The sequence below is a fragment of the Physeter macrocephalus genome, chromosome 10 (genome assembly GCF_002837175.3).
Source record: "Physeter macrocephalus isolate SW-GA chromosome 10, ASM283717v5, whole genome shotgun sequence".
NCBI lineage: Eukaryota > Metazoa > Chordata > Mammalia > Artiodactyla > Physeteridae > Physeter > Physeter macrocephalus.
In genome coordinates, this window is record NC_041223.1 from 33,749,208 (window position 1) to 33,774,532 (window position 25,325).

The following is a 25,325-nucleotide window of genomic DNA, read 5'->3' on the forward strand; positions in this document are numbered from 1 at the left end:
CGCGCCCGGAGCCTGTGCTCCGCAACGGGAGAGGCCACAGCAGAGGGAGGCCCGCATATCACAAAAAAAAAAAAAAAAAAAAATTATAGTGAGATAAGAACGCCTTAGATTGATAGAAGTTGATTTCTATATAGAGGCTATGACTTATAATGGAATATAGTATGAGTAAGGTATTTCATCTATTTAAAAAGTAAACTGAAAGAGACAAATGCCAGGCTGAAACATGCACTTTTCCCACAGCAATTTATTACCACTAATAAAAATAAAAACACTGATGATTATCCACCATTATTATAGTTTCGAGAGGGAAAAAAAAGTATAGGTATGTTGTATAACTCAAAGTTTTTAGTGAGTTTTCTTTTTTTTTTAAAAATCCCGTAGACATCCAAGCCTTGTTATATATATGTAAACCCTTTACGATTTAACTCTGGCATATTCAAATTTGAATTTTCATGAAATTTTAATAGATTAATTCTGTCAAAGTTCTTTTACAAAGAGCTGTGGTTACCATTTTTGTTATCATTTACGTTAGTACCTGGTGGAAGAGAGTAGTATTCATATTGTCCTCGGGTATAGGATCACAGCTATCCACATGGCACTTCACATGAATTAGAAAAAGGTGCCCCATTTGGACAGACACAGCCAGACCACCTGACTGATGCACAATGTAGGAAATGGGAGACACCTTTGATGACATAACCCCTTTCTTTGATTGATAGATTGTGGATGGTGAGCCAAGCCTGGGTTAAATATCTTCTCCACTCTGCCCCCTGCTGGTGCCGTTGTGGCACGCACAAAGATGTAGATAAAGCAGGCAGTGCTGGTACTGGAGTCTATTGGAAACGTGTATTAGGATTTATTCTTATGTAGCAACGTTTGATTGACATGACCAAGATTAGTTCCTAGGATAGGCTGCTGGGTGTTAGTGTTTGAGACTGAGTTGGCAGGAAAAGGAAAGTCCCTGGAGTACTGACTAATGTCTTCAGGGATCCAGGTAGAGTGAATCTGCTCTATCTGCAATGGGATTTTTTTGGTGGGAGGCAGGGAGGGTGGACACTTTCAAATAACATTACTGGAAAATAAAAACAGGGAAAGGACAACAACTTCATCTAGCAGAGGAGAAACCACAACGAGTTAACTGAGATTTTTATTTTGGTAGGAGTAACTTCTGTTTCGGATCCTGACATGTCTTGCCTGAGATTATACCTCAGATTAAAACTCTGTTGTTTCTTGCTGTGGGGAATCTTTGGAAGTTTCTTTCTCTTCTTGGCCAGTGATTCCTAAGACTGACCTGTCAGGATATGCCTTGAAGGTTCTCAAGTCCTGATTTATTTGGCTATATTAGAAAGCAAAGTATCTAAAATGTATAACATTATAGAGCAATAAAAATGTTTTATTTTTAAAGTAAAAAGAAAACATTTTTCCTTTTTTCTCAACATGCATGCATGTTTATTATATATTAGTAGATATTTAAGAACTAATGTTTTGTTGTTGTTTTGTTTTTTAAGGGTTTTTTTTTCTTTCTTTTTGCATTATCTGTTTTCTTTGAGTTTCTTAATCTGGGCTTTTGCCTAAAAACGGCTTCCACTTTGATTCTCAAATCAGATTGGTAGATGCCAAGAACTAACTCCTTGAGAATTGTGGACTAAATGCAGTAGAGCTTCTGGTAAGGTAGCACATCCAAATCCCAAGCAACAGATGTTCATTAAAAACTGGTACCAAGTATTTAAAAGCCATTTTGAGAAATTAAAGTGCTGCTTTAAGGTACTGAGCAGAAGGATAAAATTAATTTTTTTTTAAAAATCAAGGATCTTTTAAATAGTTTTGAATACAAAAACAGCACCATAGCAGAGGATAAGTTGCCCATTAACTAATTTAATCATATTTGATCACAATAGCCATTCCTCAAGGATCAGAGCATTCATAAAGGAATGCATTCAATTTACTGCTATTTTGTACTCATAATTCCTAATTCACTGACTTCTGTCACAAATTTAACACTGTAGGCTGTAGATTCTCTGTTGATAATGCCCTTGAATATCTTGATCAAAAAACTTTTTAAAAATCCAACCCTCAAATTTAGAAATGTCATCTCTTACTAGAGAAATTCCAGTCCTGTGCAATCCTTTTTTTCTTTTCCTGTTAGGAGAAATAATGATTAAATTGTGACTTTTCTAATACCTTCTGCATGCTGGGCCAGGTCCTTAATGAATTCTCCTAAGGAGTTTGCTCTCGTGTTGGTCCTCTCTGCATCCTGTCCAGTTTGCTCGCCATCTGCTGTCACTTTGGTAGCCTAATGAACCAAATTCGGGAAAAGCATAATTAATAGAGATGATGAAGCTACAGCTAGATAAGCTCTCACCGGCTGCATTTTCTTTCAAATATTACTTTGAGCCAAAGGAAATTGATGAATTATTGATCAGATGTACTGGAAATGACACCCCATGCTCAAATATACAATTAAACTTTATTACTTCTTCCGTTAAATGGAAATCAGAGAGCTGTATTTGGTCTTTTTAAAACCCTCATTGTATGCAATGGCACAGTAGAAGCCATAAAGCAGAATTATTTTTGAAATATTTTTAAGGTACTATTGCCAAAAGTCTTTAATGGATTCTTCAGCCTGCACACGTTGCAGTGTTGTCCATATTTTATTTACTGAAAAAGTGTGGAGTGTAGCAATGATCTCTCAAAAGAGGCACAGACAACCTGTCTCAATCAGCTTGATCCTATAGATTCGGTTTAGATCAATACATTAATTAAAGAAACAAAGAAAGGGAATGCTTAGCTACTAAGTAGTAAATGCTTGTTTCATAACACTGTAAAGATCTAGCAAAATGTTAAAGAAGAATAAATGTTAACTTTCCCCATATGACATCACCAAAAAAGATTGCAGTAATCACAGGACCATATATTACTGTCAACAAAATAGAACAGAACTCTACAACAGCCCCACTTCCCAAAGAACGTCCTCATATTGTTTCACCCTTATTCACATTGAAAATACCATTTGACACAGTGGAATCCATTTAATGTGTTCATAGTTAAGATATACCATATGTAATCAAATGGCATGTGTAACATTACAAGTTTCAGATACTACAAGGCTTAGAGCACCTTGTAATAGGTTTATACTTCATTTTTTAATGTGTATGCATATGCTAATAAATATGACTTTCTTTTCTAAAAAATAGGGATAATCTAACTACAGAAAATGAATCAAAGAATCACAAACTGCCTCAATACAATTTAAATAAAGGTTCAAGTTGGCAGAGTATTAATACTCCACAATCTTGTACCACGGTGCTTGCATTTTAGACATGCCCAGAGAATCTAAATTGTTTTATACATAAATGGATTTTAAATAGAACTTAAGATAGAACTAAATGTCTGGCCAGCACAGAACATGGTAGGAGGTGCTGCAGGAATTACAGTGTATTTTATGATTTCCCAGGGGGCAATAAGAGGTTTAATTCATGAAAGTTTTCACGGTTTTAAATAAAAGGTAGAATATAAAGTCCAACCATTATCATCTAATTTCTCAACCTTCAAATGTTATCACCACAAATAAAAGAATGAAAGGAAAAGAATCCAATGGAAGTTTAAAAAATTCCTCTTTATAGTTTCAGTATATATACAAAATGATTTGGTGTGTGTTACTCAATATATTAGAATGCTCTGGATTAACTCTTCCAAAACATTAATACTGGAATTATTTTCACTTTTAAATTCGAGGTCCAGTTGGGTCAAGAAACTCTACACATACACACCACACAAATGTATGCTCACGTAATTTTTTAAATGTTGCTTTTGAATTACTAAGGTCAGCTGCTTAAGATGTTGGTCATCTAAACTGCTTTAGATGTTTGTCTAGTCTGGATTTTACTGTGTTCTATAATATCTCTACTATTTTCACATATCACAGAATACTATAAGGGATTTGATCTACATTATTATCATCTTTCAATATATTAAGAATTAATATACCACCAGCACTAGTATCACTTACTATACAGAAAATATACATTATAATTTGAACTAAAATTTATTTCTTGCTTTATCAGTATCTTATTTACATTACTAAAAGGTAATAATTCCCATAAATCTCATACCATCGAGCTTTCCAACTCTTGTATGCTCAAAGCATCTAATTTCTTGAAAATAAATGTATACTGATACACTCTCCTTTTAAAATTCTGGCTGATCAAGATAATATTCATTGCCTTGACTGCTACTTATCAAATTAATTTATACAAAAATGTATAAGAGTCATTGTTAACACCCTCAGTACCAATAATATGAGTACTCCAATATTAAGATGTGAAGAATTCTACATGACCCATGATAGGAAATAAGTCAAAAATGTTATAATTAAGACCCTATGCAATCAGCTTCCCTGGCTTCCTTTTACATGTAATATGCCAATCTCTTCCCTTCTTAGGGTCTTCTCATATTCTGCTGTCTTTGCCTGGAATGAGCTTCTGCTCAACACTTTAGTGGCTGGGTCCTTGTCATCCATCAGCTTTCAGTTGAATAAGTATCTCTTCTTGGTGTGGCCATCCCCAGGGCACCTATCTAGGTTTCTCAACTTCCTGCAGAAGAATATTTCCTTCATAGCTCCATGCATTTTAGAATTACTATTTATGTGTTGGCATACCTATATAATGGCTACCTGACTAAAAAGTAAGCTCTAAGAGGACAAAAACTTGGTCTGTTTGCTCATCACTTTATATCCAACTTCTAGTATGATGTCTCACTTACAGCAAATATTGAATGAATGTTGTTAAATATATGACTAAACAATTTCCTAACTAATCTTGTCAACATTATTGCCTACATATTGTTTACTTATTGCCTACCTTTCCAGAAAAAGCTTTGTTCATACTACTGCTCCCTAACTCCTCTCCAATTATCCAAAATAAATCCAGCCCCCAAGATGATTCGCTTCCAACTTCACCTTCTCTGTGAAGGCATCCCCAGTGATTTTGACCCATACACTCCTTTCTTAGATTTTCAAAAACAACTATCATTACCACTATTCATGACTGTTGTGGGTAATTCTTTTTTTAGATGTTTCGTCATATCTATTGAATCGCAATCCTTGGGGGCTAGGGTTATGTCTTATCTCTTCTTTATTCCTCCGAGTGCCAGACACAGTGCCTGGCAAACTGTAGGGGGTCAAGGATGTTGGGTGATTGACTGATGTAATAATAATCAAACAAACTATCCCTTTGAAGTTCTAAAGCCTGATGGAGAAAGAAAAATCTCTTTCCATATGCCTTTCTGATACCATTCAAACTGTCCATATGCCTGGTGTTTTGCTTACCAGTGAATGTGGATGGCTGGGCATTTTTTCTGGACATTTTTCACAGCCTTATAGGAAGCTGCTGCTGAAGGGCTAGAGCTGAGTGCTTAGGAGGAGAGCCAGGCCTGAGCGCCTCTGGTCCCAACCATGCTGCATTCTAGTCACTGGCCTTCTGGTAATTCAAAACTAGCCTGTGATTGCACACCAAATACCACACTGGTGGGGGTGAGTGGAGGCAGGGCCGGGGGTGGGCAGAAATCTTTATGGCCAGCACAGTACTTACTAAGGGAGAAGATAGCCTTCCTTCTGCACAGACAAAAAGAGCTTCTTCTCTTGGCTGCACTCCAGGAGAGGAGGAGATGTGAGATTCCTGGACCAAAAGGCATTGACTTATGATATTAGCACTCTAAGAGGCGGGTTATACAGTCAGGCTCAGCTGTACCCCAGATTGATATGCGTATTCAGAGGGCTGACAATACTCTTTGTGTTTCATTTACTCTTCCTGCCTTTAGAGATACATAGAGGGCATGATCCCTATTTTCACAGTGGTGAGGATGAAGGTATGAAGAGGTTAAGTGACTTATCTGAACTCACACATATAGGAAATAGGGGACAAGACACAAATTTTCTGTCTCACAGCCTTGTATGCTGTCTGTATTAAACATTAACTTATGTTTGGCTAACATTCAGGAGGACTAGGAAGATACTTGAAAAAGTTAAGCATTCTGGGTGGGAGTAGGGACACGGCTCCAGCTTTTATGTATTTTAAGTGCATAAGCTTTAGGTTTTAGTAAACATATTTAAAAATCCATATCAGAACATCATATAGATACATTAAAAAAAAATCATGTCCCTGGTTGTCCAGTGGTTAAGACTCTGCCTTCCAATGCAGGGGGTGCAGGTTTGATCGTGTGGTGCGTTAAAAAAAAATCATGTCCCTGGTTGTCCAGTGGTTAAGACTCTGCCTTCCAATGCAGGGGGTGCAGGTTTGATCGTGTGGTGCGAAAAAAAAAAAAAAAAAAAAAAAATCCTGTCTCATTACACAGTAATGAAGTTGAAGAGTCACCTTGTCAAAATCACCCAGGAGAGACTCCATAAAGGAAGGCAATTACAAATACACTATCACCTATGGGGAGTGGTGATAGATTGTAAAAAGTGAAATTTACAAAAATCAGTTTCATCCAGGACAGGCTATTGATAATGTTACAGATGAAGGCTAAATAGTACATGATAGGAGCTGTCTGCCTGATTCAGTTTGGCTCTTCTTGTATGTTATTAAATTGCCATCCCCATCCCTTAGTCAGCTTCAACTATTATCTTGTCCTTTGAGCATCTGACAAATGTCTTCTCATTTATCCTAATATGTTGTACAATCTTCCTTTCATTCTCTATCTTAGATTTTCTTATTTTTACTTTCTCTTACCTCTGTTCTACATATTTCCAGTGTTCCTTTGTAAATGATAGCTCACACACTGCTTTGCATGTATCTCTCTTACCTTTGATTATCTTTTTTTACATTCAAGTTCACTCAACTAGGTATTTTTTCCTTTTATTTTCTTTGTGGGTTTTTTTTTTTTGAGTATTTATATCTAGGCAGCATGCATTACCATTAGGCACACATTCATTTACTTCTGAACAATGTAACTGTTACTTTCTTACTTTAGCTCAAGCAGTTCTCACTGTGCCTCTTGAAATCTGCACATAATTTTCTTGGTTGGATATTACTAGTGTCTTTCATTTTCCGCCTTCTTTATGTTAAAACTAAAACCTGATGGAGCACTAATGGAGCAAATCTAACTACTGAGTAGACAACATTGCTTAGATGCCATCCACCTTTGCATTTGCAGAGGTTTTCTGCTAAATTTAAATTTGAGATCTAATCATTTACATGATATTCTTTAGGGTCATCTTCAAACACTACTGGTTCTGTATATCCAAGGGTCAGTGAAGTATAGGACAAGCTACTAGGACAGACAGCGCACAAAGAGAGAGACAATCAACTGACCCTGGGGAATGATAATAAGTCAGTTCTATGTGAAATTTCTCCTTAAATATTTCAGGCGTCAGTTTTGAAAGTTCCAAATAAACAAATGTGATTTGTTATACATTATCTCTCCCTCTTTTTAAAAAATTTTATTTACTTATTTTTTATACAGCAACTTCTTATTATCTATTCTATACATATTAGTGTATACATGTCAATCCCAATCTCCCAATTCATTGCACCACCACCACACCCCGGCCACTTTCCCCCCTTGGTATCCATATGTTTGTTCTCTACATCTGGGTCTCTATTTCTGCCCTGCACACTCTAGATTCCACATATATGCATTAATATATGATATTTGTTTTTCTCTTTCTGACTTACTTCACTCTGTATGACAGTCTCTAGGTCTATCCACGTCTCTACAAATTCTCTTTTAAAATATAACAGCAGAAATGAAAAACATTGTTGGCAACTTAAACATTTTAAAACTATAAACAAGGCATTGTAAATATATATATGTGTGTTTATATATATATAGTAGGCACTTAAATCATTTAAAAACCAGTTTCATCATTTTGGAAATGCCTCATCTTCATTTAAATTTGATTTTCAATATACAGTAAGAGACAAGGTAGATAAAGCTAAATTTTGATATTTTATATAGTTCAGTCTATTACATTGCATTCACCCCTTATGAAATATAAACAGTTAAGAGATGTTTATCAAAGAGAGCAAAATATTCAACTCAATATAATTATATGCCTGATTTTAGTGCGTTTTAGAGAAATTCAAAATTAATGCTTATTGTGGGTTTCTATACCTTTCATTTATTTTTATGCTATTTTAAAAATTATTCACAATTAGTTAATTAATTAATTAAACAAATATTCACTGAATACCTACTATATACATGATATATAGTATGATGTGGTGATACTGTGGTAAGGGGGAAAAACCCCACACTTCCTGCTCTTTTGGAGTTTATAGTCTGGTGGGATAGAGAGGTATTTGTTTAATGATCATGAAAATAAATTATAACCACAAACTGAAGAAAAAGCACAGTGGTATAACACAATTATAAGAGGAATCACATCACACCTGGAATATCACAGAAGACTTGCGGTAGACTTCGAGGAGCTGAGGTTTAGAAAGTGAACTGGAATTAACAGAAGTTAACAAGATGTAAGAGGAAGCGATTTACTTCAAGGCTAAAGAAGACATGTCTGGAAAGGCTCTGCGGGACAAAGTAACTGAAGGATACCATGGCTGGAGTACAGATGGCCAGGGTCAAAGTGGTGTGAGATGTGGCCAAAGTGAGTCTTTGGCCTTTACCTGAAGAGCAATGAGAAGCCAGGGGGTCGAGTTTAAGCACTAGGGTGACATGTTCAAATCTGGGATAGCAAAAGTGCATTCTGGCTATACCTTGGAGAACAACCAAAGGAAAATAAGAATAAATGCTGGACTAGCTAGAAAGCTAATGTGGTAATTCCAAACTAAGGGCTGGATGAGAGTAGGGTAGTGAAGATGAGATCTATACACAGAAGTGGAACCCACTGTATTTGGCAATGGGTTAAATAAGTGGGAGGATGAGAAGGAAGAAAGTGGCATCAAAGAAGATTTCTAGGTTTCTGGCTTATATGTTCAATGCATCAGGGTCCAGATAACCAGAGCATGAGCTGGGGAAGAGATGAGGCTGAGGAATTAAGACCATGAGGAAAGAGCATCACATGTCAATGAACAAAATGGAGTATTTGAAGGAGGAGAGTGATGTGATCAGATCTGTGATTTAGAAAGTTCACTCTGCCATAGGAATAATAATTGTTTGGAGTTAGATAAAGCTTAGGAAGAGAGGTAATAGAAGACCTCTGAATTGCGTTGGGGTAGAATGAAGAGCAACCATTCAGTTCTATTTTGGGAGACTGGTAAATATTGGAGGATAAATCATTGAGGTGTTCTAAATAGAAGAAAGTATAGGTTTTAAGAGGAAGACGGTGAGTTTAATTTGAGATGTCCAGTTGATAGTTAGGTACATAGGACTGAAACAGGAGAATGAAGTCTGTCTTGAGAATATGGACTTATTAATCATCAACATATATGTGGCGATCGAAGCCAAAAGAGAGGGTTTACAAAGTGAGAAAAGGTGTGGACTGAGGACTGGACCCCAAGAAAATCGACTTTTGAGGGATGGGCAAAGGAAGAGCTTGAAAATGAAAGGTCTGAGAATTAAGATAAAAGCAGAGAGGAGAGTATGTTAAGGAAGATAGGGTCAAAAGTGGCAATTGCTGTAGGAAGTTCAAGTAAAATAAAGTTTCCACTGGATTTAGTGACCAGCTTGTCACTGATTACCTTGTTGAAATAGTTTTAGTAGCAGGCTGGGAGTGGAAATCTAGACTACAGTGGAGTGAGAAGTGAAAGCAGACCAAGTCTTTGAAAAAATTTGGCTGTGAAATGGAAGACGGAGGTAAGGACAGTAGCTACAGATGTATATGGAGTTGTCATCAAAAACATCTCAATATTCCACACTCATCATAGTGTCTGACAGTATGAACATGTAACATATGATTGCCGTATTCAAAAAACATATTCCAAGGGGGAAATGGAATGACAATAAATTAAAATACACTGAAAAAGACACATGATTATGCAACATTTTGCTTATGTAATATTTGACATTAAATTCTATAAAATAAATGTTTAAAATGTTAATCTGGGGGAGGAATATTATTCTCTTTACCAAGGGCTATTAGAGAACTAAATTGCTTCATGAAATGGATAAGCACAAAATATACAAGCACTTGCAGGACAGAAGGCAGCTCACACCAGCTATGCAGGATCAGACTCGCCAGATGTTTTGACAAACTTAAAGAATGTACTAGTCATAAAGTGACTCACCAGCTAACAAAGTAGAGAAAAGGATTCTCAGAAAGATTAGCTGTAGCAGTGAAAGCACTTTCCAGAGGAAAGGGAGCTGGAAGCCCCGGGGACCTCTAGGCTCACCGTAGTTTTCAATCTTGGCTGACTTCAGAATCATCTGGAAGCTCTTGAAAGTCCCAGTGCTCATACTGTGCCTCAGACCAAATGCATCACAACCTTTGGGGGTGAGACTGGGCACCACGTGACTCTAATGGGCACTCCAAGTTTAGGCACTATCTCCTCTAATGTAGCCATGGATAACAGGAAGACATGGCCCCTGCACTTATACTCTGGGCCCAACTGCTGAATCATTCATGGCTGTGAGATAAAGGTACTGGGGGTCTCAGCCAATATTAGTGGATATTTATGTCATCTAGTCCTCTAGTTAGGATTACATGTGTATCAATACACCTTTTGATTATCACGCTGATTGACCACAGGCAAAGAAAGAACTGATCATTTTGACTTGAATATTGAAGGTCTCCATGACAGTCCTGTTTCTGGTGGGGACAAGGTTAATAAATAAGTAAGGATTTCTATTTCCTCCCCATCCTCACTTTATCAAGGAGATACTTACTTTTAGAAGTCTTATTTCTAGGCTTTTTATGTTACAGAATCTGAAGAATGGGCAGATAAAAATGGTATTGAAGTGTGGAAAGGGGGAAAAAGAGTAATTTTCCAGTGGAGAAATCTGGCAAACGCTACCTCAGTCAGGTGATCAAGATCAACACCAACAGTAATAAGTCATATTGATTGCATGGGCTCTTAATATGATGTGATAAAATGATACATTATCTCTGTGATCTTCCCCACAAAAACCTATATGTCTATTCTAATCATGAGAAAAACACGAGGCAAACCCCAACTGAGGGACATCTTACAAAATACATGAACTTGTCAAAACTGTCAAAATCATCAAAAACAAGGAAAGTCTAAAGAAACTGTCACATTCTAGAAGCCATAGCCTAAGAAGACATGAGGACTTAATGTAATATCCTGGATAGGATCCTGAAACAATAAAAGGACATTAAGTAAAACTGAAGAAAAAGTAGAGCCTTTAGTTAATAATAATAATAATCAATATTAGTGCATTTGTTGTGATAGATATATCATACCAAGATATTAACAGTAGGGGAAAGTGGGTATGGAGTATATGGGAAATCTCTGTACTATCTTTGCAACAACTTTTCTGTAAATCTAAAACTATTTTAAAATAAAAAAGTTTATTAAAAAATAGTATTGGAATGAACTCAAATTGGATAATAGACCTAAATATAAAATGCAAATTATAAAACTCCAAGATAACATAGTATAAAATCTAGATGACTTTGGATATGGCGATGACTTTTTAGTTAACGACACCAAAGCAATTGACGAAAGGAATAATTGATAAGCTGGGCTTCATTAACGTTAAAAACTCTGCCTTGTGACAGACACTGTCAAGAGAATGAGAAGGCAAGTCGCAGACTGGGGGAAAATATTTGTAAGACATAGCTAATAAAAAACTGTTACAAAGAACACTTAATAATAATTTAAAAAACAACTCGATTAAAAAATGAGAAAAGTCTTAGTTCATTCAGGCTGCTATAGCAAAACACCACACACTAGGTGGCTGATAAATGACAGGAATTTGTTTCTCACAGTTCTGGAGGTTGGGAAGTACAAAATCACATCCCAGGCATCCCAGGTGTCTGTTGAGGGCCTGCTTCCTGGTTCATAGGTAGTGTCTTTTCACTTTGTGCTTACATGGCAAAAAGGGACAAAGGATCTCTCTGGGGTCCCTATTATAAGGGCACTAGTTCCATTCATGAAGTCTCTGCCTCTATGACCTAATCACCTCCCAAAGGCCTCACCTCCTAATATCATCACCTTGGGGGTTAGGATTTCAACATAGGAATTTTGGAGAGGACACACACATTCATTCCATAGCAAGATCTGAACAGACATCTCACCGAAGAAGATATACAGATGGCAAATAAGCATATACAAATGCTCAACGTAGTATGTCATTAGGGAATTGTAAATTAAAACTAGAATGAGATACTACTACATACCTTCTAGAATGGCCAAAATTCAGAACACTGACAACACCAAATGCTGGTGAGGATTTGGAGCAATAGGAACTCTTACTCATTGCTGCTGGGAATGCAAAATGGTATAGCCACTTTGGAAGACAGTTTCGAGATTTCTTACAAAACTAAACACACTCTTCCCATATGATCCAGCAATTGCACTCTTTGGTTTTCACACAAATGAATTGAAAACTTATATACTTGGATGCTTATAGCAGCTTTATTCATATTGCCAAAGCTTAAAAGCAACCAAGGTGTCCTTCAGTAGGTGAATGGATAAATAAACTTGGTACATCCAGAAAATGGAATACTACTCAGCACTAAAAAGAAATGAGCTATCAAGCCATCAAAAGACATTGAGGAAACATAAATGTATATTACTAAGTGAAAAAAGCCAATCTGAAAAGGTTACATACTGTATGACTCCAACTATATGATATATGATATATAGAGACAGTAAAAAGATCAGTGGTTGCCAGGGGTTAAGGAACAGGGAGAGGTGAATAGGCAGACCATGGAGGACTTTTAGGGCAGTGAAACCACTCTAAATGATACTATAAAGGTGGAGACATGTCATTAAACATTTGTCAAAATCTATAGAATATACAATACCAAGAGTGAACCCTAAAGTAAACTATAGGCTTTGAGTGATGATGATTCGTCAGTGTAGATTCATCTATTGGAACAAACGTATCACTCTGGTGGAGGATGTTGATAATGCGGGAGGCTGTGCTTGTCTTGGGGCAGGGGGCATATGGGAAATTTCGGTATTTTCCAATCAATTTTGCTTTAAACTTCTCAAAAATACAAAGTCCATTAAAAAAAAATTAGTATGTGAGAGTCTGCTGGAAAGATGAAAGGATGCCGGTTAAGAAGTAATAAAGTAATAATAATAATAATATTAAAGGCTCAGATCATTTGGCTGTAATCAGCTCAGTGAGAGCAACAACAGTGTCAGTTTTGCTTATACCTCTTTTCCCAGTGTCTGTCATTCTGTTATAGTGTCTAGAACATATCTGACCCTTAGTAAGGATTAATTAAATGAATGAATGAATGAAAGGCCTCTGTTCCATGGAATTTTCCCTAGTTACCCTTAACATTAAATTAATATTAATCCATTTGTGTGTATTTCTCAGGTACATTCCTTTATTTTATTTCATGCTGTGTTACATATTTACTTGCACTTGTCCCATATTACCCTCCACATACCTAAATACTTATATACCACCACCCCCCACACACACACACACACTGGAGATTGCAACCTCCTTGAAGACAGACTGAGCCTCATTTTTATCTTTCATCTGCCAACACTTAGCGCTTGGGCTTTGTATGTGGTGAACATTCATATGTGCTGTTGAATTGAGATTACTTTGGCATGGTCTGTTTAAAAATTCTTATTTAGTGTATTCACATAACCAATACAAAATTGTTAATTATTGAATTGATATGAGATAATTTGTACTCATTAATCTGATTCATGTCTAACTACATTTGGCAAGAAACTCTGTTCTGTATTTGTACATTCCACATTGCTGGTAGGAGATTCTGAAAAAGTGTTTAGTACTCTATTGGTAACATCAGGGCCATTGTTTAGCATTACATGCTCAGAATCCCATTTGATTTCCCTGTGGAAATTCTCCTAAGCCAGCAGCAGGTTAGGTGGAAATGGTACTGGGCCCGTGGGAATCTGGAATCTGGGTCCTTCTTAGGTCCTTGAATTTGGTGAAGTACACGGCCATTGATAATTTATTTCACTATCATGGCCTGAGGGATTTCTTCTTAAAAAAATGGACTAGATAATCTGTAAGAACCTTCTAGCTCCAATATTTTTTGTCATTTAAAGTTCTTTGATAATCAAACTGGATCCCTAAATTCCAGGCCAGTTTTCCAGTTCATGCATTTTTCTGGCCACAAGATGGCAGACTTTATGCTGTTTTCTTCATTCTGTATCAGGGAAAAGAACCTTAACTCTCTTGCAGTTTCGAAAATTTAAAACTCCCAATAGCTTAAAAAGTCTGATAAATGCAACATGGACTTTACATTCTGACTCTAAAAAGTGTCTTGAATGCTTTGGATTTTCATGATAAAGAAGATTTCCTCTTTTGTGAGGGGATAATGATTTAGGCTGTATTTCTATACAAACACAAAAATCTTATGAGATCAAAGAGACTACAAGTATTTTCATTTGTTTTTCTTTTTCCTTACATAGTCAGAGCCAGGGCTTTGGGAATCCAGAATCAATAAAAACTTTACCATGGAAGCTACTGGATAGAGTACTCAAAATATACTGTCATTCTGACATTTTTAGCCATTGTCCTTGACAATTCCCAAGTATGTATCCCAATCTTTTCTTGTGCTACTGGGTTCTCAGATTTTATCTGTGGCAGAAGTAGCAAGTCAAAAATACATCTATTTCATGCACCAAATTGGGATTTAGGAAGAACAAGATTTGCATTTCAGAAATTTGAAGTAATTTTCCTTAATTATACATAATCTATCTGCTTTAAGAAGAAGCATGATTTTGCCAACTTACCCTGGTCAGAAGTTCATTCATTTCTGTCACCAGCGTGTTCAGATTGCCTTCTGCCAACTGAATGAGCCTCTCTGGGGCCCGCTGAGGTGAGAGCAAATGCTGAAAAAGATTTCATTCCATATGTTTTTTAGTAAATGGTCTTGCAGCGATCATGGGTTGAACATTTAACAGAACACATTTTTTCTTTATATACAAAGAACTTAGCCTTCTCACCTTCAGAGAAGAGAGAAAGAAACTATTTCAGTTGGGCACCTACAAAGCACCGTGCAGAATAATCTGGCAAATAATGCAAACTGCTGTAATTTATTGAGACATTACTATGTTCCAGGTCTTTCTGTTTTGTTTTGTTTTTCATTTAGCTCTTACAACAGTTCTATGAGATAAATGCTATTTCATTTTGTCTATAGAAAACTGTGGCTTAAAGAGACTTAAAAATTTATACAAGATTGCACAGCCAGTAAGGGGTAGAGTCACGATGAACCTTGTCTGAGTCTTTAAGGCTCCCATTCTAATCAACAGAGGTACAGTTTACAGGTTTATTACCTCTTTCTTGGAAGACAGGAGCCCTGACAGAAGGACCGACCTGGCCAGACACGAACTAACTGCATGGCATCAATGTTGTAGGAGCTGGCCTGGCACTCACAGATGGGCCATTTTTCTCTCCTATTGAACATAATCAATCTCACCAAACACTAACAGTAGAAAGGATCACTCTGTGAGAGTGATGAATGAAACAAAAGATGAGACCACTCCATAATCTTATCTAAATGCAGACGAAATCATGGTCTCTGTGCAGACCACAAAAGTACCTCAAATCCCATTTTCTGGCTAATATGAGCGACCACTGCCTCCTTACTAACTGTAGCTTTAGCCTCCCTTTTTCTTCCCTCCTTCTAGATAAGATTCAGTAGAATACTTAATTATGGAATTATTCCCACTTCCGAAAAGTACCCAGTCCAACACAAACCCGTTTCCTTGAATCTGCTCCCAAATTCCCTAGCACAAACCCCCAATACTCTAAGTGATTCCTAATGCCCTGTTATTGAGACAGCCCCAATTCCCCATACTGTGCAGTGCCCCTTGTTGCAACAAGTTAGTAAACCCAACTTTGTTCTATCACATGTGTGTTTCTGGTCATCTCTGGCTGGAACCCAGGGAGCATTGACACAGTTGAAGGAACTGAACAAAGAGGGCACATAACTTGCTTAAGGTTTTAGAATATCAAAATGGGGTTCCAAATATCCAGATATTAAACAAATTATGCAAGAAGAACACAAACAGAATCAAGAAAGACTGGAATTTAAGGAAAATCGAGGTCATTCTGACCAATACCCAGCCATAAGGAAATAAATAGGTGACTGAACCCCAGGCTTGGTTGATGTCCACAGATTGGAACCTCTTTCAGAGGGCCCTTCAGTACTTTATCCATTGCTTAAGTTATTACTTTAAAATTATTTTACGTCCTACTGAAGTATTTGCTTCTCTAGTTTAATTTTCTTTCTTTGTATCCCTTCCACACATGATAACTGGTCAGCATGTTCTTTATTAGAACTCTTTGCACTCCTGAATGCTGGGCCTACAAAGTAAACTCAGATTCCTCTGCCTGGCTTTCGTGATTGTCCTTCATATCACCAGCCCCACTGAAGTCTCCAGCCTTATCTTTCACTAGCAGGCCTGACTTCTAATGTCTGCTGGACAGGCCTCGCTCATCCACACGTCTGCCTCTGCGCATGTGGCTCTCCTAGATTCAGTGGCAAGAGTATGTATGGATGGGCTGGGGGTCAAGGAGACCTCGCTACTGGCGGACTGAGCCCTTCTCTCTTTGAGCTGTGTGAAGGTAGTTTCATTCTCACAGGCCCTAAAGTTAAACTACCTCCTTCCAAGTCCCAGCTCTGTACCTAGTAGCCATGTGACCTTGTCTCTGTGCCTCAGTGTCCTTACCCGGCTATCTGAGACAAACGTAGCTAATAGAGTACTCCTTTCCTACTTCTTGGAGTTTCTGTAAAAATCTGTGTATGATAATTCACATAAGACTTTAGTCAATTGTCTAACACAGAGATACTCATCAATAAATGTTATTCTTGCTATCATTATGATTGGTTTCTTCTTCTGGTAAATAAGGATAATAATACTTACTTTGAAGGCTGTGGTCTAAATTAAAGAATATATTCCCTAGAAGAATGTCCGCCAGTGCCTAGTGAATAAATCTTAGATTTCTTCCTCCAGTCTTCACCAATGATCCTCTGCCTATTGAAATTGTTTCTATCCTTCAAGTTCTAACACAAATTACACTTTCATTAATGATGTATTCCCTGGTTACTCTGGATCTTATCTATTTCTCCAATCTTTGAACTCTATTGTATGTCAAATTTCTGTAAAGCACGTGGTAATTATGTATTTTTGCTAATTGTTTAATTATTGTTTAACTATTTTTAAACCACATAGACTCTAAGCTTCCTAAGGGTAGTGACTGCATTATAGGGGTCATGAAACCCCTGGGGAACCAAGTGCAATATTGGGGCATTCCAGAGTTTCTTAATAAATATCCAGTAATTGACTGATAGTGTATAAGGAGTCACTTTTCATCTTTTATTCAGGTGAAACAACTCCAATTTCCTTAACGTTTCCTCTTTATCCCATTAACTATTGAAAGCTTTAACGATGTCTTAGAATAGTGTTTCTCTTACAACAAAATTAGTTCTTGTTGAACTAGTACAAAATTTTCACCTTGTGTTTTCATTTTGACAGTAAACTTAAATGTTAATGTAAGCATTTCTGGAACCCAGGCTGGGCACCTGAGAGATGCACAGAGCCACTTGATCTTAGCACCCACATTTGCATGCCTGTTTGATCATATGGCAGGCTGAGCACATAAATCACTTGTCAAGTGATGCCAAATGTCATTTCAGGACCCCTCACAAAGAGTTCTCTAGTTCAAACTGTGGAAATGTAGGAGAACTGAGTTACTACATGTCACATGCTGATGAAACAACCTATGTGGAAGTAGTCAGTATGATATTCTTGTTACAAATAGCAATTTGCTTTCAGCAAAAATCATCTGTTATTTTATATTAATGTTTTTAATTTGAATTTTATTGGTTTTTTTAGGCTCTTGTAAAGATTAATTTGTTTTGATTTTTTAGAGCTATTAAGTATAAGGAGTTCATATCTGATTTTACGTTTGCACATATTTAAGGAACATAATAAAATTGATTTAGGCCAAACACTGGGGGTACATGAGCCTCTTTTTCCATAAGAACAATCAGTATATTATAGTTCTCAAGTTTGAAAACCACTGGTTTATAAAGTCTTTGAATTTCCCTAACGGCTGCCTGCCTTGATTTGGGACAAAGGGAAGAGCATTTACCAATTACGGCAATTACCCCTTTGGAAGCTTCTGTCATTTTTTTCCCTGGCTCTTGCTGTTACTGCTCCAACCTACCTTGAGTTCCTGAGTCCTATTTTCAAGACCATACAGAATTTTATAAGGAGCGGGCAGTGGGCCAGTGAGGTTGATGCTCGTGGCCATCTGCTCCAGGAGAGCCAAGTCACCGAGAAGAAGGCCGGTGCATTCATCTCCACAAACTGTGAAAGGGAAGCAGCAAAGAATGTTTACTTCTGCTAAGCATTCCAGGCAGATGTGCAAAGATTTCAGCTATGAAATACTTTATGGCCTAAGTATTATTCTATGAAAGATGATGTTTCTCATCTCAGAATATTAATGCTTTCGAATGGATGACGGTTGATAAAAGATGAAAAGAACAACAAAAGAGCAGACATGCCTGTTGCCCAGAACCTGAAAAATGGATGATGATATAAACGGAGGAACCAAAGAGGAGGAACCAAATAGATTTTGAGGGTAAACGAGTGTATTGCCTAAGTACTAAAGGAGAGGTAAAACATGGACTATAACATTATAAATGCCCCAGAGAGTCCCACATGAACAATCTAGAGGAAATCTGTAATTGGCAATAAAATATGCTTTGGAATCTAAAAATGTACACATCGCCCCATTAAATTGCAATGTGGAGTGTCTAATAGCAATTAGGTCTCTACGTGTTTCAGGTATTACATATTCAAAAACTGTATGACTCTTTAGCTTGACATCTATTGAGAAGAATATTTTTAAAAGTCAAAAGAACTCTTCTTTTTACAATTTTTTTTTCTCATGATGAAATGTATTTATTTATTACTTACTTGTTCACTTACTTACTTATGCATTTGCCAACTCTTCCTCTTTAACTATTCAGCACATTATCACTCATGATTAGATGCAGTCCCACAAATTCCTACTTTGATGATTAACCTAATCCTGTCTTGTGGATAAATAATTGCCAAAAGCCAGGAAAACTTTATTCTTGAAGTAGCCAAGAGTGCTAGTGTTCTACCTATATTTTTTCAATGATTAGAAAGAGGGACTATTCAAATTTAGTGGTGGTGGAAGGGAGATGGATGGTAGTAGGGTGGTGGAGAGAAACAATGGTTTCTTCACCATTATCACATGAATCTCATAAATAGTACAATTTCTAAAATTAAAAGATATTGATTCTTTTGGAGGCTTTATAAAATATACCTGTTCAGTTTGGATTTTTAGTCCAAATTTTTTTTTTCACTCTGCATCAGAGTAATGAGATGAAGCTTCTCCATGCCAAGAAGCACGTGCTACCATATTTATGATATGCGTTCGTGCATACAGTTACAGTTTCTGGCTTACATTCTGCAGACAGAGGTATAAAAACTATACACATGTTAGCAGAGAGGAAAATATATAACATGAAAAATACTGAGACTTGGAGCAGCTTTGGATCATGCCCCAAACTGGCAAGAATTCAATTAGTTCTCTAAACAGGACTCCCTTGAGCTGCCTAATGGAGAGAAAACCATTAACTGAAGCTTGTAAACAAAGAGAAGTAGTACAGAGAGTGATTCTGTGATGGGACAGCAGTTAGAGGTGAGTTACAATGTCCCTTCACAGGGATTAAACTGCCCCAGCAGAGCTTTTAAGAAATCAGCTCCTTGCAGGTGACACCTGTAAGTGTTGAGTGTCACCTCCAGGGGCGCTGTAAGCTCCTGATGCCTTGCAAGCTGAGTGAACAAAGAGGCTTTGGGAGCTGGAGGTGGAATCTGAAACTACAGCTGGATCCCTTCCTCTTCTAGCCAGAACGAAAGAGAATTTGCTCTGCATGGAAACTAAGTAAAAGGAAGAGAATGCTGTGGCTTCAAACCCTCAGTTCAATGCAAGTGCTTGAGAAGCTTCAACAGACCTCTTGACATGAAGTAATTGTAGAAAACACAACCTGGAACACAATTAGGTACCAAATTGACTATGTCTAAACACCAAGACCCAGTCTGATTCTCACACTTGAGTGGGTTTCAGAATCATCTGAAGGCTTTCTTAAATCACAGGAGGCTGGGCCATACACCTAGCAGTTCTGATTCAAGAGGTGATCGAATCACCTGGTTTCTGATTCTCTGACTGAGCATGTGCTTTTCTAACAAACTCCCAGGTGAACACTAACACTCTGGTCTGAACACCACACTTTGAATAACTACTAGGTCAACAGCAATGGCATGACCTGGGAGCTTGTTAGAAATAGAATAATCTTGGGCTCTATCCTAGATCTAGTGAACAAGAACCTGTATTTTAGAAAGATTCCCATGTGACCTATGCATGTTAATGTTTGAAAAGCACTACTGTAGGTCAATGGCTCTCCATCTTGGCTGCATACGAATCGTGGTGATTTACAAAATACAGGTATCTAGGTGTTTCCCCTACCCACCTCCAGAGAATCTGATTTGATGGGTCTGTGGTGAGGCCCAGGCATCCGTATATTTAAGAGATTCCAGATGATCCTATCATATAGCCAGAGTTTAGAACCACTGGGCCAGATAACAAACTTTAGGGATGCTCTATCCTAAAGGGAGCAAGGATTTGGAGGAGGTCATTTTACTTGCTGTCTCCTCTGCCGAGAACACTTCTTTCTTCATCTTCACCCATGTGATTCCTGGAGATCTAGGTCAAGTGCTCAAGTGTTACTTCCTTGGAGGAGAAGGCCCTGATGACTCTGAAATTACTGTCCCCACCAACCACTACTGTATTCCCTTTGTCTTTTTATCTTAACACTCATGCATGTATAGGCTATCTTTTCATTTTATGTGTTTATATAGTTTCTCTCTCCTCAGAGAGGAACCTTAATCAACTTTGGTCACAGTGCCTAAGAAAGTGTCTTGCACGTTGTAAATAACCAATAAATATTTGCTTACTACTATCCTTGTGAAAGGAGAGCAAAAAATATTTTGGAGACGATCAGGGAGTTACAAGGAGAGGATTGAGAGAAGAACAGAGGGAGGGAGAGAAAGAGACAGAGAAATAGAGATAAAAATATTGGCCAAATAGGAAATGTCTGAATGTGAGAACATTATATGTGATATGAAATGAAGAATCACACAGATATGTGAGGAACAGAATAGCATAAAAACAATGGCCAGAGAGAGAAAATTGTCTTGTGATTGGAGAGGCAGAAACTGACTGATGTCAAGGAGATGATTGCTATGATACCTGCATGAGGTAATACTGACACAGGAAAGGTATTGGAATGGAGGAATGGAGGGGAAGAAAAGATATACAAAAAGTTAATAAAAGAAATGACACAGTTGGGTTACTGGCCAGATAAAGAGGATGCTCATTTCTGGGGAGGAGGGAGGGTTAAAATTGTTTACTATTTCTTTGCTGCTCCTCCCATTAAGAGGTGGAGTCTATTCCACCGCACATCCCCCTTTGAGTCTGGGTTGGCTTTATGACAAACTCTGACCATCAGAATGCTTCAGAGGGACACTGAGCCTTAGCTTCAAGGAGTTCTGCAGTTTCTGCTTCCACACTTCTGGAATCCTGCTGCCTTGTGAAAAATCCCAGGCTAGCCTTCTTGAGGAAGAGAGGCGACATGAGCAACAGAGAGGCAGATCCAACCATTCTAGCTGAGGTCCTACCATGCGAATAAGGCCATCTAGGAACCCGCCCCACCGCATGATAACAAAAGAACTATCCAAAGGGACCCTGTTCAAACTGCCAACCTACAGAATAGTGAGGATATATAGAGATGCTGTATATTATCAACAACTATTAAATTTTGGAGTAGTAGCAATAGATAACTGATAAACTTTCTCAAGTTTCGCATGTGTGATTTAGCATGTGAATTCAGCTCAGAGACTTCAAGTTGCAATTCATAGGTTAAAATGTATTAACAACAGTTCTTAATTTTATTAAAAGTTAAGAAGAATGTGAAGGTTCCTTTCCCACTGAATCCAAGTTCATCACTACTTTAAAAGTTCCATTCAAAGCATTGTGCTCTTTTTTCACTTTCAAGATCTTGAAAGATACTTGATAATATGACATCTCACTATGCTTTTTAGGGTAGTGTACGCTTCAGAAACACTTTGCTAGCTCTTTCTCTAATTTATCTATAATTCATAACCTACACATTTCTAAGAGGAATTGAGTCAGCTCATTAATAATAGTATGGCTAGAGGCTCTTTACTGATGGTTCCAGAAATTTTCAGGGAAATGTATTCTCAGTATTCTCAGTTTTCACTTCAGACAAGCAGAAATCAGGGACTGGAATGCAGAACTAGATCTGATTTACTGTAATACACTACAGAGTAAATTGGTGAGCTAGAATGCCAAGAGGCATGATGGATATGGATTTTTCTGTCATTTATTCTACCCCCTGCCCATCTGTTTTGGCTCCTCATCTTCAGTTGTTGAAATGAAAATGTACTTAATTGCTCTTTCAAGGACTCATAATTCCATTTTATGTCTCTGTGTCCAAAGGTCTATTATTATCCCATGTCTTATGGTCTCCGTATCTGCTTTTGGGGGAACAGAGTACAAGCAAATTTCCATAGATGAAAGGTAAGTTTTATAGTATGCTCCAAGTAATACACTAACATCTGTCCAAATGGGTCAGAAAGACTTATGAATTCTACAGCCATGGGATTTTTTCAAAGCTTCTGTACAAGTGTAGTTCATGCAGTTATAAGATAAACACATGGGGAAATGTGCCCTTTACATAATGGTTTGCTATTTTATCCTAACACAAAATATTTAACTTACACCACAAGTTACTTTTATTTGTCCTCAAAAAGTCTGAAATGTCTGGCAACAAACACTGGAAATGGGATGCAAATTAAAACCACGTTTAATTCACTATGATAGGGAAGATGTGAAGAGTGTATAGAGACAAGGAATATTCACATTATGTAAACAATTGTTCTTTGATAGTGTGCAGTAACTGCTCAGTGTAAATTAACAACTATCTTATAATCAAGACCTCCAAGGAACCTCTCCAAACCATTCTCCTATTCAGCAATAGAGATAAGGTTATAAAATGAGACTCTGCCTGAAATGCATGGGAGCAAAAGCAAATATTTCAAGACTATGATTATATTTTACATGACTAAATGTTTTTGAGGCTTTGCTTATAAAAGTGTCAGGATAAATTTGTGTCTAATACTGGCAAATGCAATACTACATTCAGGTTGTTATAGCTGGGCACATGTAAGGGGCAAATCATGCAGCTGATATTACAGATCTTTCTGTTAGCAATTAGTACAAAATACTGCATTTCTACCAGAGTCCCCCATGCATAATAACTACTGGCTTACTGTCACAAAAAATTCACACATTGCATCCAAACCAAAGAAGCCAAAGCTGAAATGAGTGCATTGCATATTTTTAAAAAGGCCAAACCTATTAACCAATTTTAGGTAAAGATACATAAATTGTCTGCTCTAATCAAAAAGGGATGAGTAAATATACATTTCTAACAAAAGATAAAATTTGTGTGTTAATGTGTGTGTTTTAATTTAATACTTCTACTTTAAGGCCATTGATAATTCCTTGGGTATGGATTGTATATTTCTCCTTCCTCTTTCTTCTTCAAGAAGAAAGTTTTAGATTAGCATTTATTTAAGGCTTATTAAAATGGATTCAGTTATTCCATATTATTTATAGATAAATATCTTCTAAAATAAAAATGTGGTTTCAGACACATTAAAAAGGCTTTTTTTTTTTTTTTGCCTGTTAGTTCTTTGAATAGAGGGAAAGACTTTCTGTAAGTTTAGGATGAGGCTGATGAATTTATTCATGTACCAAGTAATTGTGATATATAGATACATATATAAATATTAAATAAAATTATGTATATAAATATATATTAAAAATAAGTTCGACATGGTTCAAGTATGGGATAGCCCTTCAAAAAACAAATGGAAGCTTTGAAAGTATTATAAGTAATAATGGGACAGTAGCTTTTATCTATACAATATTCACTACATTGAAGACAATATGTTGTGTCTTGCCTTCATTATCTCATCTAATGTTTACAGCAATTCTATGAGGTAAGCACTATTAATATCCTAATTTTAAAGATGAGAAAAAAAGTTACAATCATAGTGTTTATGAATCTATAAATAATGTATTTGAAGAACTTTAAGAGAAGAGAAAAATGTAAGGTCACCATAAAAGGGGTTTTCAGTGACTTGAAAAGCCTAGAATTATTAAAAAAACAAAATTTAGCCTAACCTATCTCATCAAAAACTGAGGAGCTGCACAAAGCATCATGCTTTTGAAAAAAATGATCAAATAATAACCATGATGATAAGAACAGCTAAAATTTAATGAACATCTATTATGCTTAGACACCACCTAATGTACATAGGATTTTATTTCCACTTTATGGATAATAAAATGAGGTTTAGAAAAGTTAACTAATCGAATGTCACACAACTTTTATGTGGCCAGCCAGAATTCAAAGCTTCTATAGCCCCTTCACTATAGCATGCTTCCTTGCATTAGGAGATGGTCTGTTTCAGGGACACCACCGAATAGAAGATGATTAGACTACCTCGTTTATAAGACTTCCAACTTTAAGATGATGTGATCTATTTTTCTTCAAGGTTAATAAACTCCCTGGATTCTGCAGAGTGCAAACTGCAATCAAGTAGAGTTTACCCTCAAAATAAAGCCTGACTGAAAAGAAAAGAAATAGTGATCAGCCTCTTCTATACAACAGTTCAACAGCACAACTCCTTAATCTATTAATGGAATGGCTTTCTCAATGTGATATACAAACCACTGAGACTGATGGCCAATAAGAAAATTACCTGGAATCAGAGTGATAGTTACTGTTCTACAGCATTGCTAGCCTGGACCAAGGCCGAGAACGTTGCCAACAAGAAACTCAAAGCATCTTTCACTAACAAAACAGATGTGAAAAAGGTGTAAGGAGGGTGAACAGAAGTTACTTTTATAGCTATCCTGATGCCTGGATTTGAACAACATGTCCCAGTTTAGAGTTGTAGAAAACTATAATAGACATACTGGGCTTTGAATAGGAACTAGTACTTGAGGATTAAATGGGGACAGAGAGAGGATGGTGTTTAAGAGGTTAGGATGTAAATAGAGCTGCAATGAACATTCTGGTACATGACTCTTTTTGAATTATGGTTTTCTCA

The 25,325-nt window shown here is 36.9% G+C and overlaps 1 protein-coding gene across 1 annotated transcript in view; it reads right to left on the reverse strand.

Annotated features, from left to right (window-relative positions):
* LAMA2 (laminin subunit alpha 2) overlaps positions 1–25,325 on the reverse strand; it is a 621,727-nt gene that overhangs the window by 114,973 nt on the left and 481,429 nt on the right. Inside the window, exons 33-35 of the mRNA XM_024122539.3 lie at positions 18,256–18,398; positions 14,814–14,912; positions 2,182–2,293 (exon numbers count right to left, since the gene is read on the reverse strand). Of these exons, the coding sequence (XP_023978307.1) occupies positions 2,182–2,293; positions 14,814–14,912; positions 18,256–18,398 (354 nt within the window). The remainder of the gene's footprint in view (positions 1–2,181; positions 2,294–14,813; positions 14,913–18,255; positions 18,399–25,325) is intronic.